This window comes from Hemiscyllium ocellatum, chromosome 17 (genome assembly GCF_020745735.1).
Source record: "Hemiscyllium ocellatum isolate sHemOce1 chromosome 17, sHemOce1.pat.X.cur, whole genome shotgun sequence".
Lineage (NCBI taxonomy): Eukaryota > Metazoa > Chordata > Chondrichthyes > Orectolobiformes > Hemiscylliidae > Hemiscyllium > Hemiscyllium ocellatum.
The window spans coordinates 53,459,469-53,476,207 of record NC_083417.1 but is presented as its reverse complement, the minus strand read 5'-3'; the positions used below and the strand labels follow the sequence as shown (position 1 = coordinate 53,476,207).

The window sequence follows — 16,739 nt, the reverse complement described above, 5'->3', positions numbered from 1 at the left end:
GTTTCTCTTCACTAGGCCAGAGATGCTTTACAGCAATAATTATGAACAAAGGGTGTCAGTGAAAACTCCATTTGCAGTTCATTCAACAAGATATATCCCCTCTAAATTGCCCCACATTCATTATGGACTGTGATTCCACACAAATACATGGGCCCAGAAACTAAAATCAGAAAGGAATGGTTGAGCTCAACCAGTGCAGTGACTCCTGATTGTTTCTACACTGGTTGAGCTCAACAGCACATACTCCGGAATAGCATTGAATCACTGAAGCACCTTCTGGATTTCAGCCTTTTTCCTGTGTATGTGCAGACTCTAGAATGAACTATCAGAAGAGTAATGATGTCTAATGCTAACAGTTTTACAATGATCAGGAAATGTGGACCGTCTTTGTTATCCAATTCCTGCCCAGTCACATCATTTTCACTCACCTGCCCTGAATCCAACCATCATCCGTTAATTCTAACTATTCCACTTCAAACTCACTGTTTTCTTCAATGCTCCTTAAATTGTACAATGTGTCATCAATAGTATGTTGCCTATTAATCATCATTACATCCTTAAGTTATTCCTTCTCCTGTGTCACTTCCAGTAACTTAATTTCAAGTTGTATTCTTTTGATGCTCAGCAGCAACAGGCAAAGGATTTTGAACGTGTAGTTTGGCCCCATCCCCTGAGCTGCATTTTCTGATACTGCTTGATGAGAGAGAAAAAAAAATCATGGAGTATTTAGCTTCTCCTTGTATTTGATGTATTGTTTCCAAATGTTTGACACTTCTGCAATCTTCCATAACTCGATGCTCCATGTCCACCCCCCTTTCCAACCTGACTACTAACCAACAAATAGTACTCAAATCCTCTCTGCTTTCAATGGCACCTAAGTTTTCATAACCATTGATAATGTTTTAAACTGGTTCTTTAACATTTGTAGAATGAATAATGAATTTAAATTGCAGAATATGTTCTATGCCAGAGGGAAAATTAAATTAATTCCATCTCTTTTCTAACCTGTTATGCACTGTGACTACTTTAGGCAATGTTTCTGCCAAAGTTTGCACAGAGTCTACAGAGCTCCAGCCTGATAAGAGTTTGCATACACTTAAAAAGGTATTTCTCTCTTCTACCTTCACTTAACCTTTTTCAATCTAGCTCCACTAATTTATTTTATGTATTTCTAAGACCAGGGAAAGACATGCTGAAGAGTCAAAGTCCCTATAGCAGGCCATTTGGCCCATCAAGTACACACTGAACCTCTGAGGAGCATCCCACCCAGGCTGCCCCCATCTCTGTAACCCTGCATTTCCCATGGCTAATCCACTTAGCTTGCACATCCCTGGACACTATGGGCAATTTAGCATAGCCACTCCAACTAACCTGCACATCTTTGGACTGTGGGAGGAAACCAGAGAACCCGGAGAAAACTATATATGTATTTATACGCAATATATACGCAAACTCCACACAGACAGTTGCCCAAGGGTGGAATTGAACCCAGGTTCCTGGTGCTGTGAGGCAGCAGTGCTAACCACTGAGCCATCATGACACCCAAAGTGGAGAGATAAAAATTACCATAGACCACAATATGTTCCAGGAATAGGTCCTAAACTCTAACTTACTGTGGCAATAGCCATAAATGGTCCACTGATAGTAGAAGATGTGCACATTGAATATCTGACCAATAAACATTGCTGTCAAGTTGTAGCTAATCTCTGACAATCTGGAGTATGACTGAGTATTGCATGTGTATCAGTATTTAACCAGATTGTTTACTTGACACTCATTTATTGAACTTTGTAGTGTCCACGATATTTTGGTTAAAATACAGTAGTTGACTTGAATGAAATCACCAAAGTTTTTGGAAAAAAAAACCTAGATTTCATTTGTGTCATCATAATGATCAGCTTTTGGCAATTTTTTGATACTCTTGTATAATTTATTTCTTTGATTTATAGAGGACAGTTGCCCTCAGCGCCAGCTCTGCGGAGGTAATCAAGCTGCAACAGAACGCATGATCCAATTTGGGCGAGAGTTGCAAGCCTTGAGTGAACAGCTTTGCCGTGAATATGGAAAGAATACTACACACAAGAAAATGTTACAGGTATCGTATATGCTTTTATTTACTTTGGAAGTCATACCAGAGGGCCCCATTGTAAACCCGCTGACTGTTAAAATAAAAGGATGTAAATACCACCTGCATTAGGCGGGTCAGTCTTGAGACCCTGCCCCACCATACTACAAGATCAAGGTTGATCTATCCTAGTAGAAAGTGAGGACTGTAGATGCTGCAGATCAGTGTCAAGAATGTGGTGCTGGAAAAGCACAGCAATCAGGGAGCATCCGAGGAGCAGGAGAATCGAAGTTTTGAGCATGAACCCTTCATCAGGAAAAGGACCTACCCTAGGCCTGAACTCCTTTTCCCTCAAATTTTCACTATTTCAAAATATATCTAGCTCCACTTCAAATATCTAGCCTCCTTGACTATCTGGGATGGAGAATTCACTGTCTTATAGAGGAGGAATTATTTTCTATCTCTGTTTTAAATAAATGTTCCCATTATTCTATAACTATGTCCCTAATTAAAGATTCCCTGATGAGTGGAAACATCTCAACATTTATCTAAAAGAAAGTGAGAACTGCAGATGCTGGAAAGTTAGTTGAAAAGTGTGGCATGGGAAAAGTGCAGCAGGTAGGGCAGCATCTGAGAAGCAAGAGAGTCGATGTTTCGGGCTTAAGCCCTTCATCGGGTGTGGAAATTAATTTTGATGAAGGGCGTATGCCTGAAACATCAACTCAGCTGCTGCCTGACCTGCTGTGTTTCTCCAGCACCACACTTTTCAACTGAACGTTTATCTGGTCAAGCAGGAATCTTGTGTTTGAGTAAGATCACTCTTCATTGTCCATACTCTAATGAATAAGGCCGAACCTGATCAGCTGTTCTTGATGAGGCAGCACCTTGATTCCAGAAATCAGCCTAGTGAGTCTCTTTTGATCTGCCTCCAATGCCAGGTATTCTTTTCAAAATTCAGAGACAAAACTCTATGTAACATAATAGGCCTGAAATGCCATAATCATCTCTACTGTTGTAACAAGACTTTGTAGTACTTTGAAATATTTTGCACTTTCCATCTTTTACAAGACACCAAAGTTTAAAACTTCAGTTAAATTTGCCAGTTTGTTTTTAGATATTTTTAGAAATCTAAGCCCAATGTACTTTTATGTTTTGACTGTTTTACCATGGAGAATTATCAATGACTCAATACATCTACTGTGCACATGTGGCCACTGATATTATCTAGTGGCAGGACTAGCCACAAAAAGTGTATGTTCTTGTGTCACTGACATCATTCCATTCTGTGTACAGTGACGTTGTCATCAGCGCAAACACTGCTGATGAGGGGTCAGCGAGATAAAGCTGGATTTTCAGTGACAACAGGACATAGGCCGGTGTTGAGATGGGTTAGCGTAGATTTACATTGAGAACAAAGGTGAGGGAGGCCTGCAATGGGAGAGATAACCACCTTATCTCTTGCCAGATTGTGAGGGAAAGACTGACAGAGAATTTGGAGCCTGGAGGAGAGTAGGACAAAAAGTGAGGCAGCTAGGATAAAATAAACTTTATTCATTCTGTGTTACAGACTACTTTATTTTATACTCAGGCAGCACCAACCTTAACCAGTATTTATTTCCCATCACTTGAGAGTTTGCTTGCTTCTGTTTGTGCCACCTAAAGGTGGCATTCATAACAAACTCAGCCATTTTGCTACAGGACTTAAAAGAGAGTTGCATTTAAATATTACTTAAATTGCATTCACACACACTCGGAGAAAAGTATTTGACTAAGTGATGAAAATGTTAAAGAGCTAGACTTTACAAAATTGGAAGAAAAATTCAAATAGTAAGCCTTTTGTTAGCATGCGTCTGGACCTGATTAAACGTTTCATTATATTGATAGATTGCTTGTTAGGAACCAGTTAGGGTGTTGTCTGGCAAAAACCCTTCTTTCCGGGTTCTGAATGTCAGAGATAAGAAAAAGACCAAAAATGCTCACTGGCAAACAAGCTTTTTGGCCTGACAAACTACAATGGCGAGTTACTGTTAAATTTGTTTGTTTAAAATGCAGAATGATTATTTTATTTAAATCAAGTAAGACAAGTCACGAATGGTGGAATGTTAACATTGTTTTCTTTCACAAAGATAAGTTACACAGATGAACTAAATGAATATAATTATAACTATTACTCAATCTGTTCAGTCGCTGTAATATTAAAGCAGGTTAGCTATTTGTCATAGAGTCATAAAGATATACAGCATGGAAACAGACCCTTTAGTCCAACACATCCATGCCGACCAGCTATCCCAACCCAATCTAGTCCCACCTGCCAGCACCCAGCTCATATCCCTCCAAACCTTTCCCGTTCATATACCCATCCAGATGCCTTTTAAATGTTGCAATTGTATTAGCCTCCACCACTTTCTCTGGCAGCTCATTCCACACACATACCACCCTCTGCATGAAAGAGTTGCTCTTTAAATCTCTTTTATATCTTTCCCCTCTCACACTAATCCTATGCCCTCTCATTCTGGACTCCCCCACCCCAGGGAAAAGACTTTGCCTATTTATCATATCCATGCCCCTCATGATTTTGTAAACCTGAGGTTACCCCTCAGCCTCTGACATTCAAATCCTCCAACCCTGGCAACATCCTTGAAAATCTTTTCAAGGAAGGAGACCAGAATTGCACGCAATATTCCAGAAGTGCCCTAACCAATATCCTGTACAGCCACAACATGACCTCCCAACTCCTGTATTCAATACTCTGACCAAAAAAGGAAAGCATACCAAACACCACCTTCACTATCCTATCTATCTGCGACTCCACTTTCAAGGAGCTATGAACCTGCACTCCAAGGTCTCTTTGTTCAGCAACACTCCCTTGGACCTTAAGTGCTAAGATTACTTTCCCAAAATGCAGCACTTCACATTTATCTAAATTAAACTCCATCTGCCACTTCTCAGCCCATTGGCCCCATCTGATCAAGATCTTGTTGTAATCCAAAGTAACCTTCTTCACTGTTCACTACACCTCCAATTTTGGTGTCATCTGCAACGTTACTGTACCACTTATGCTCACATCCAAATCATTTATGACGAAAACTAAATGACGAAAACTAGTGGACCCAGCACCGATCCTTGCGGCACTCCATTGGTCACAGGCCTCCAGTCTGAAAAACAACCCTCCACCACCACCCTTTTGTTCTACCTTTTTGAGCCAGTTCTGTATCCAAATGGCTAGTACCCCCTGTATTCCATGAGATCTAACCTTGCTCACCAGTCTCCTGTTATCATCATAAGAAATAGGAACAGGAGTACATCATTCAGCCCCTTGAGCCTGCTCTGCCATTCAATAAGAGCATAGCTGATCCAACATTCCTCATGTCCGCTTTCCTTAAGAATTATCCCTCTAACCCTTGATTCTTCTCGTGATCAAAGCTCTATTTGAGCTTCAAACATAAACATGGTTTCTGTGGCAACGAGTTCCAAATACTCAATCTTCAGCACAGAAATTCCTCAGTCTTAAACTGGTATCCCTTTGAGATTATGCCCTTTGGTCCTAGACAGTGCCGTGATGGGAAACATCCTCTCAGTTTTTGGATTAGTGGTGCTGGAAGAGCACAGCAGTTCAGGCAGCATTGAAGGAGCAGCAAAATCGACGTTTCGGGCAGAAGCCCTTCATCAGCATATGCAGTCATTGTTTTTACCTAATGTCCTCTTAGTATTCACCCTATCAAGCCCCTTAAGAATCTCATGTTTCAATGAGATTACCTCTCATTCTTCTAAACTCCAGTAAGTAGAGTCCATGCGTGTTCAGCCTTTGCTCTGAAAACAACCCCTCCATACTTGGGGATCATCTTAGTTAACATTTGCTGACTGTCTCCCATGAAATAATATTTCCTTAAATAACAGGACCAAAACTACTCACAGTACTCCAGAATATGGTCTCCCCAGCACTGCATACCAGTTACAGTGAGAGTCCCCTACACTCATATTCTCACAGTCTTGAAAGGAGGGCCAGCAAAGCCTTCCCAATTATTTGTATCTTGGCCTTGTATTTTAAGTTGTGCTATCATATACATCTCTCCAGTCTTTACAAAGGCAGTCTAAGAAAACACAAGATAAAGTCGGATATGAATCATTAAGTTACTTTATTTCAGCATGAGGAACATACAGAGCAGTTGTTACAATTGGATTTGACTTAATTGAATTAACATAAGTGGTTTTCATAAAATAGCAGAAAATAATAAAAAAGCTATGTCTACCTATATTCATGGACTATCTTACTTGACCTGAACAAAATAACTTCTAATTGCCCATCTACGTTGCAACCTTAAGAGTTTGGTAATTTTTTTTAAATGGTTCTCTACTGAGGATGGTCTCTGGTCCTGCACCTTGAACCAGGAACATCCAACACAATAAGTATAGGTGCTGAGATAGAGTGATAATATTGTATAGGTTTTTGTTTTATTTTTGAACCTGTAAATACATTTTACTTTGAAACACCAAAATTTTAAACTTTTCCAGATCCTTTTTAGCAAAAAATTAAAAGTTCTCAAAAGCTGGTACCACCTTATATCAGTTGGATCATGTGATGTACTTATTTATAGAATTTATTGTCATGTATACTTTTATGAGAAAAATACAATGAAAGGTACTAGAAGTTGCCCTACCATGGCATCTATATTAAAGACAGAAGTCATTAGTAATTTCATAGGTAACAATAAAAAAAAATTAAGACAAAAGTTCATCAAAGTCCATTTAACGGCTGCTGGTCTCAGACTTCTGCATAAGAGCATTGTCACAAAGAGATGAGGAAAGAGCATCGCTCAATTCACTGACTATTTTACCTTTTAACATTGCAGTGTGGAGCTACCAATAAAAATAGTCTCAAATGAAGAACACATTTAATGATGCTTGAGAGCAGGTTTTCTGTTGCTTGTGATGGAGATATATACATTTGAGAAATAGCAGGTAAAAGTTAATTAGGAAAGGAGGAAAGCTGACGGTGATGAACTTTGTTTTCATTGCAGCTAAGAGATAATTTGTTTTAATCTATCTTCTCCAGGATGCATTTAGCCTGCTAGCATACTCTGATCCTTGGAACTGTCCAGTTGGTCAGCAGCTTGATCCTATCCAGAGAGAACCTATCTGCGCTGCCCTTAATAGTGCTATATTAGGTAAGCAACAAAGAAAATAAGACAAAAATATCTTGCGTAGTTTTGCATCCTTATTGAATCATTATTTGGAGATGCTGGTGTTGGACTGAGGTGTACAACAATCTGGGATGTTAAAAATCACAACACCAGGTTACAGTCCAACAGGTTTAATTGGAAGCATTAGCTTTCGGTGCGCTGCTCCTTCATCAGGTGGTTGTGGAGTACACAATTGTAAGACAGAATTTATAGCAAAGGTTTACAATGTGATGTAACTGAAATTATATATTGAAAAATACCTTGATTGTTTGTTAAGTCTCTCATTTTTTACTCATCTGTTAGAGTGACCATGTTAGTTTCTCTTCTTTCATATGTAAATCACAAAACCTTTTTTAAAAATTACGCTCTCATTTTAACTCATTTTTTAATTACAATCAGTCTAAACAGTATGGTACAGACAACAGCACACAGGAGGCTTAACACTTTCAACATATTATGTGGGCAGACACAAATTGTTAAAGTTAACCTGAGAACATAATTTTTAAAAAAGGTTTTGTGATTTACCTATGAAAGAAGTGAAACTAACATGTTCACTCTAACAAACAATCCAGGTATTTTTCAATGTATAATTTCAGTTACATCACACGGTAATCTTTTGCTGTAAGTTCTGTGTCTTACAATTATGTACTCCACAACCACCTGATGAAGGATCAGCACTCTGAAAGCTAGTGCTTCCAGTTAAACCTGTTGAACTATAACCTGGTGTTGTGTGATTTCTGACTTATTAAATCATGGTTGTGGTAGAAATTAGGTTCACTTCAGGAAGCAATGTCCCACACCACAAAGGAAGACTGAAAGGTGGTTCACAAATTTTTAAAAATGAAACTGTGGAGGTCTGGTAGCATCTGCGGAGTGAGCAAAACCGAGTTAATGCTTCGGGTTCAAAGGTTGTTCTTTGGAATACTTCCAAATAGGGTTATTGGCCCTGAAATGTTAACTCAGTTTCTCTCTCCACAGATGCTACCAGATCTACTGAGTTTCTCTAGCTTTTTCTGTTTTTATTTCAGATTTCCATCATTTACACTATTTTGTTTTTATCTGAAAGATGTTACAATTTGGTGTTGACTCAAGCTGTTTCTCACAACCCCGCTGGTCTTGTGTAACATGTTATGCCTCTTACATATGTAAATCAGCTGATAAATGCCTGTTTTAGGACTCCTCTGCCCCACGAAATTACATGTCAATGAGTAGCTGTTTTGCTTCTGTTGGAATTCTTGGTCTCTCCTGTGATCCCCATAAAGTAAGAGTTTTGTTTTTGAGAAAGTTATAAAATTAAGTCCTGTGATTTCTTCCAATGAGCCCAGATCCCTTTGTCATTCCAACCAATGAAATAATTGATCACATCAGCTATTTTAGTTAATTGCATGATTAGTGTCTGACCAGTGCCCAAAACTTACTGCCCTACTGTTCAGATATTCCATTTAAGCAGCAGTTAGTGCCTTGGATTTACATCACATTTGAAAAACCTTAAGTCTGATATTGCACCTGCAGTCCCTCAGAGGGAAATTGTTGTTGAATATTATTTCTGACATTTGCCAAGCACTCTTCAAATCTCCATACTGAATCGGGTGAATGAATCAAAATAAAAATTTATTCTATTGTCACTAAATGATATCAGACCTGACCTGGCCTTGTGACATGTCCCACTCTTGTTTGAGGTATTGGTTTCCTCTTCTTAGTAAGCTCAACCTCTATACTTAGCTATGTATACACTAACTACCTGTTCTAAAAATGCTATCTGGAGAATGGGGAAGCACTTTTCTCATGTAGAATCCAATGGATATGAGACTAAAGTCAGTTGCTGTGATCTGTGGTGATGCCCAGAACACCAGGTAAAATATTTGTCTCAATGTAATAAAATCTTGGGTAATCTGATTCTCTCCTGAATTGAGTACACGTGTTGGGAGGAGGAAAGAGCAATTTAAAACGCATTACCTTAAGTCGGATGAAGTGAAAATTGTGATCTGTAGAGTTTGTTGAACTGTTGTGCTTATCATAGTATGAGGTAAATCTGTTTTTGTTCTTTCTCATAAAGAATCTCAGAATCTGCCAAAGCAGCCTCCGTTGATGCTTGCACTGGGCCAGGCTTCCGAATGCCTCCGACTGATGGCACGTGCAGGGGTTGGATCCTGCTCATTTGCCAGAGTGGACGACTATTTGCACTAACTGCTGTGGCAATGGAAAGACCTCAAATACTGCCCCTCACCTCCTGTTCAAGATGTACAACAACCCCTCCCCTCTTCTTGAAGACCATCGCACTGCCCACCAGACGGGTGCTGACCATTCTCCTTTCTTGCCAGCATCCTTGTTACATTTTATCAGGTTACATGACTGAATGCATTGCATTGAAAGAGATCATGGGTGCAGTAATGCACAGTACAAACGTAGCATATTTCTCTTTTTTTTTAGTCACTGTGTCACCAGTATTTAGCCCTGGAGGTCTTGTCCTATGCTAGCCTCTATTGTTTACTGGTTATCATTAGGGCTGTAACAAAACTCATGTATTTTGAAGCTTTAAGCATTTACATTATTTAACAAGACTGAAAAACATCTTGGTTTTGTAGCAGCATTACCTGATGCAGTTTTATTCTCCAGCATTAATAAGTGCTTCAAGTCCAGTCCCCATTTCCTTTAGCAAAAACTCATTGACACTCAAAAGCTTTGGTATATACTGTTGCAGCCTTGAATTTTCACTTTATTTCATCCAATCCTTTGCAAAAAAAAATACAATTATTGGTTTGTTACAGCCCCAGTAATCAACCACGTTTGGTTTACATGACCGTGTTCTACCTGTGTATATTTGTGTGGAACAATGCTGCTCATCATCACTTTTTGGTTTTGCTTTCCTGCCTTCAGCCTCTAGTTGCACAGCCATAGCTTCCCCTTGTTTCTTACTGGAGGTTTAATTCAAAACCTGCATGTCAGAGAGTTCTGAGCAGCCTCCTACTTTTGAGCTCTGTTCCTATCGCATTGTCCTCCACCAGGCCTTCCTTTTCAATAACAGTGCCACCAATTCTCTAGGTCATTTATCAGTAACAAATAGTGTTAGGGTTGGGAGGGAGGTAATGGTAGCCGGTATAATGTGAGTACAAAGCTAATAAACGTTCTAGGAGCCAAGGAAACTAAGGCAAAGGCCATATCGGCAGTAGAAATATATATATCTTCAGCTTTACTACACAACATCCTTCCTTGGAAGGATTTATTAAATGTTTTCATGTAATGCCTCTGGGAAATTTAGTTGATTAGTGACTGGTTTCATTGGTACCTGATTACCACAACACTGATTGTACAATTAATAATATTGTAGTTGAAAGCTGGAAATTTACAATCAGCTCTGGATGGGGAGGTGGCAGGTTGAGGTGGGGGTGGGGAGCTACTCTGAAAATTTGCAAGCTCTTATCATCTCAATCAATCAATTAGTCATGCCTGTCCAATTAGCCCCACCTAAAAGCTACATGAACAAAATCACAAAATTCCTACAGCAATATAAGTCACCAGAGAAATATTATAATGACAACACCAGACACAAGCCAAGAGACTTAATTTGCTGGAGATTTATGTGGCTGCTTAGAATGTCATAAAATAGCAATCTGTCTATTTGGAATTCATCAGTTCTATATGTAATTATACAGAAAGCAAAATGTTGTTAATTGGACAATAAGCAGTGACCATGCATCAAACCGATTGAGCAGTTATTCTAAATTGTAGCCTGTAAGTCTGAATAGGAACTGGACTGTGTAACTGCTTCATTGTGAACTACATGGTGGAATTGTTCTCTTAGCAAGTTTGGATTGACATGTTGACTTTTAATTTTTTTTTCTTGAGCAAATTGGGATGATGGGCATTTGGGTTTTAATAGTTTTACAAAAATATTACCATTACCACCTCTTGTAAACTTATTTCGTATTGGTGCTATTCTAAATCAGATTCACTGTGTCTTCTCTCAGCATTTGATGCTAAATTCAGTTCCTTTGTCCCTGATTTAAATTAGATATGGTTTCCAGAGAATTTCAAAGAGGAAGTGTGCATGTGTCTGAATCAGCACACATTCAGACCTGTGCATTGTGGACATGATCATATAACACTGCTTGAAAAAAATGTGAGGTTTAATGCCTGTGGAATTGCATGATCCTATGTTAATTTACTTGCCATCTTGTTGTTGACTTGCCTGAGAGCCTGTAGCAATTTTTTGCTTTCAGATGGAATGAGGGAGCCAAATGACAAAATGTAGTGATTGCAAGAAAGGATCATGTTCCTGAACACAATCTCAGTGGAAGATGGAACCACTTCTTGGCAATACTTGAAAATAAAATATGAAGGATAATGGGCAACTTAAGCAAGACCCCTAACATATAGGAATAATTGCCATTTTAAGGTTCAGTTAATACAGTACCTTCCATTTTCGAGAGTTTTTGTCAATATGGACAATAAAATGTCGTTTTAGACCAATTAGACTTTAAAAAGCCCCTCTTCAAAGAATTTAATAATGAATTGTAGAATGGATTATTGGTTTAAAAACACACTTCCTCAGCTTGAGCAAAGTTGTCATTTGTAGCCAACATATTGCTTGTAACCAGTAATAATTTCTTAAAATATTACCAATCCATTGTTTATATATATATTTTTTTCTCCTATAATTCCCTTCCCATTCTCTCTCAGCTGCTGTGGGCATTGTTCGCCGCTAGGGAGACCAGACAGCTTTCACAGGTCTCTGCATATTCCACATTAATTTGCTACAGGGATATACGCAGGACTGATCTGGTATGACCTCCACTCAGCTCAGCCAGTTCTTAAAGTTTGTAAAGTATGGAGTGCAGCATGTGACTGCCCATTGCTCTGCTCAATTGTGTAGCATTTGGGGAAAAACCTAATATGTATTTAATGTTTACTGAGAACTTTAGTTATTGAATTTGATTGGGAATTTCAACACTGCAAATTTTTTTTTAAATGTACATGTTAATATTTAAGCACTTGTGCAATCCATAATGTTAAAGAAATAGACTGTTGTAGTTACGAAATCCCTGTTAATGCAATGATGCTAAATTTCTGCTCATTGAGTTATCAGAAACCAGATGTTTCTTGTCATCCACACACACCACACACTTCACCTACATAGCTGGGATAATTTAACCACTATGGTTGTTTTTCTGTGCCACTGATTTCCTGATGAGGCCCCCTTGTTCCTATGTCAAGAGGATTTGAACACTGATGCCTTCAGTGTAACTTTGCCTGACTGAAGATGTGACAGAATCCATTACTTTGTTCTACCAAGTGTGACTGTGGCTAATAATTATTGAAACTTAGCAATGCTCCTCCACTAAACTAAGGCACATTTTCCCCACTGAAGCGAGAATTGATCTTGAGGGAATGAAATTGGGTCAGTGATGTGTGAAGGAAAATCCACTGAAGTTTTTTTCTGCATCCATGGAAATTACCAGCCAGTCCCTGACTGAACCTGATTTTATCTGGAGTCTGGCGTAAGGGAAGTGATGCAATAAATCACTCGCCTGCAATTACTGTAATTTTATAGCCTAATACAAAAGGAATGAAGTTCCTGATACCTTCCAAACTTAACAAAAATGCTGTCAGCTAGTTGTGTTCGAGAACACCAAACAGTTTTTAATGATGGTCTCTGCCACTGTGCAGTTCTGAATGGTAAGTGTAAGTGGAGTGTGAGTCACATGAAACGATTTGAGGTTTGAGTTGCTTTTGACATTTTTATTTTCAGAATGATCTGACTATACCAATCTTAATTTTAGCTTTTGATAAGATTCATGGGGAATTTGGAGCTCTCAAAAGTTCACCCTTCATCTTTTGGAAGCTTCTACTGTTTAAATACATAAGTCAATATTGATTTTGGCTGTTAGACCTAGCTTAAAGTCAATGCCTTCCTTGTACTTGGATTTGACAGGGGATTAATGAAAAGGGAGTTATATGGAATTGATCTGCAATCTGATTTTTAAAAAAAAAATTAAATGACAATTGTTCATCTATCATAAGTGAAGTAGATGTATATCATTTGATATGATTTCATTAAGAGCATCAAGCAGAAGACATTCTTTGTAGAGTTCCCTCTTCTGCTACAGTACATTCAGTGATGTCACAGTGAAACAATTTGTGCATTATCCACTTTTTCCCCACTGGAGGGAAAGGGATTTTCACGTTTGTTTACACTAATTGCTGAAGTATAAAACTTAAGTGTTAATTGTAGACTAAATTACGCCAAATCATTTGCAACTGTTGACCTTTTAAGAGATTTAGTCAGTTCCAATTGCTGGATAGCCTAGTATTACTGAAAGATAATGATTTAGATAAGCAAACAGGTAATAAAGGACTTCTGTCTATAGGTTGTGGGATGTTTCACTTAAGGTCATGCTTAATCTGATAATAAGTCCAATTTAATTGAACACTGCAGTTATTTTAATATGAATTTAATCAGGGTAATATCTGACCACACTCTCTTTCAGATTTTTTTTTTGGTTACAGATTAGTTCAGTCATTTCGCCTACAAACCATGTCAATAAATTAAAATGTATAAAGGTTATGCTCGAAAAGATCAGCAATTTAGTTCTTTAAGGGAAGATAAATAAATGTTTGGAAAGGGAGTGTCATGTTTATAGAGTGTGGTCCAATAATGATTGCTAACTAACCCCAGCTGATACTACAGTATTTTAGCCACAGTAGAAATAGAAAATGGTTGTACACACAAGACAAGTACATATACCTTGCGTATATTTACTTAGCATCTACCACCATTCAGTAACCCAAGGAGTAACAAAGCAATCACAACAACCAAAAAAACTTTCACATTTTTGTTTAGCCATTTTAGCAACAACTGCACAGTGTATGTGCCACCTGTCTGTGGGAATCATATGCCCCGCTGAATATAAATGGAATTCTTTTAGCAAATCAGAATGTTCAATTGGCCAGATATGACGACGGTTGGGCAATAATGATGTAGTAAAAGAAACATTTTTTTTGCAATTACCCTGCTTTGTTCATCAGGCTCTCTCATGATTTTTTTTGACTACATTCCCATCCTTTTGAAAATATATTAAATCAGAAATAGGGAAACACTTGATCAGTTTGTGATGCTGGATAGCTTATGGTCTGCTGATACCTGCAAATTGACATTTCAACAGAATGCCCCTTTTTGGAGATCCAGCTAGACATTGGTGGTCTTGAAATTGCATACTGATGTACAATTGGAGAATACTTCTTACAGATTATACTGGGCTTTCAAATAAATATTTCTTTTCTGACTGGCTGCTAATGACCTTTTTATATATAATGTCAGTGCAACAGCCAAACCAGACCTAATTGCTAAACTCTACTTAGCTTCCTCTTTCCCTCTCCTCCTGCTTCCCATCCCCAGTAATATCAGTGAAAAGAAATTAAATAGCAAACCAATGGCATTTAACTGTCCAGAACATCGTTGGCAAATTAATAACCTTGAAAAGCCTAGACAAAAGGCACATTGTATTTAGTAACAAGAACCTGTATTCAGTATTGTGTATTTACAAATAATTGAAAGACCAGCAATAGCTATGTTGGATATAGTGCAACTGGTTACATTTACAATCCAGTTGTTACTGTAAGCTGGAAAACTGTATTGTGTACTAGGTAAGTGTGAATGAGTGTGGAGGCATCATAGTATATGATAAACTATGACAACTTTGTAAAACCATGTATTTTCCTTTCTCATTTGTTTTAACTATCTACCAATTAGTAATGAGGTTGGTGATGTCACCTTAATGAGACAATCTAAAATTTAATTGAAATTAAAGTTTCTAATTTTGTTTTCTAGCACTCGGCATTGGAAACAATGTTTCTAATTTGTATATTGTCTCAAAAATCTTTTTAAGGCTGCAGTTGTGTGCCATTTTGACTTTTCTTTCTAGCTGTATGTTTTCAATCCCTCTGTCCCCATGCAGCTACATTTTTTGCTGATTCGGGAGATAGTTTACAAACTCTGATAAGTTGAAAAAAGTGGTACAATTTACCTCCTATCTTCTCTTTCTGCTAAATTTCCCAAATGAGTTCTGATTCTGGATGTAACCAAACAGTAATTCAGAAAGAGAAGCACGCTGTAATTTAACAGTAATTTACATTTGCACTCTCACAAAACCCTGAGGTTAATGCTTTTGAGTTTGTACCAGGCACTTTGAAATATGGGAACAGGAGGTCTCATTTTTCCTGATGTTATGAAGTGTACTGAAGCATGGCTTTGAATTTTTTTTGTGTGCGCTCTTTTCCCTTGGTTGGGCTCTGCAAAACTAATGCTGATTATTTTTTTTTATTTTTTTTTAGAATAAAACAATACAAATTGTGTGACACTATTTAAAAATTTAAAAGTTCTGTTAATCTAGTAATTCTAGTTTTGTGTACTTAACTGCTCAGCTTGAAACTATAGTCATTTTGTTTAACGGAAGGGAAGGGTGATAATAAAATTTTAAATTCTGTATACAGTATAAAATGTATACATTGTAATTTAATGATTTTCTTTTGTTGCTCCAAACTCAGGTATGATGCATACAATTACAGCATGGAATGTGAAGCAAGTTATTTCATTTTACCAACACAATACTCATGAACTAATTTCTGCTCCATGCTCAATATCAGTTTAGATTTGTTATGAATTCAATAAATGAACACATGAGTTGTGCACAAGTACAATGGTTGTTCAGTTTGAGCATAGTAAGTATTTGTGAAGCAAAATTACCCAGTACGAGCATGAACATTTGAGAAACTTTTAAAACAAAAGTAAAACTCAAAAAAAATGTACTAGAGATATGTTAAAACAAAATGTATTCTGTTGTATTTTGACAGAATTATTTTTATTAAAATACACAGTCATGTGCTAAATTGCTGTTGAATTTTTTTAATAACTTCTGCCCATAGGTTGTTTGCACTTTTTCATTGTTACAATTTTAGCCTATAAATAGCAAATTAGCAGCAGATTGCCCGTTTTGTTTAAAGGAACATGCACAGCAATCAGTGAAGATAGTCAAAAGGTTGGTTAAAATGCTTTTACTTCTCGAATCCAGATCCAAATCTAGAATGAACTGTTGGGCTATATTTTTCCTTGCTGTTCAGCACAGGTTCCCAAAGAAGTGTGGATCTTCAATCAACTGTGCTGAGTTTCATGATTCTTTCATTTAGTTTATATTTTTGCTGCAGAATTAGTGTAAAACAAAATTTGAGAAGTTATTCATTACCTTTCATTTGAAGGAGTTAATTTGATCATTACTTCTTTGACAGTGAATGTAAACTTTCAATGCAATTTTCATGTTTCGTTGCAATGGAAGGCTTGAAAAAAGATGACTTTTTTCACTGAAGCAGATGGGATTAAAAGATGAGGGTGATGTGCAGAGTAATCTAAATGAGGTTTTCAGAATAATGAAAGATTTTGAAATGGTCAGTAGTGGAATTGTTTTCACTTGGTGTAAATGAGTAGCAAATATGTAAATCGT

At 37.6% G+C, this 16,739-nt stretch overlaps 1 protein-coding gene across 4 annotated transcripts in view; it reads left to right on the top strand.

Moving 5' to 3' along the window:
* ranbp10 (RAN binding protein 10) overlaps positions 1-16,078 on the top strand; it is a 153,837-nt gene extending 137,759 nt beyond the window's left edge. For 2 of the 4 annotated variants that reach the window (XM_060838170.1, XM_060838169.1), the window contains exons 12-14: positions 1,950-2,095; positions 7,119-7,230; positions 9,302-16,078. In XM_060838170.1, coding sequence (XP_060694153.1) covers positions 1,950-2,095; positions 7,119-7,230; positions 9,302-9,432 — 389 coding nt within the window. In that variant the 3' untranslated portion in view covers positions 9,433-16,078. The remainder of the gene's footprint in view (positions 1-1,949; positions 2,096-7,118; positions 7,231-9,301) is intronic. The other 2 variants (XR_009645616.1, XR_009645615.1) reach the window with 2 other exon arrangements.
* Positions 16,079-16,739: the final 661 nt, after the last annotated feature.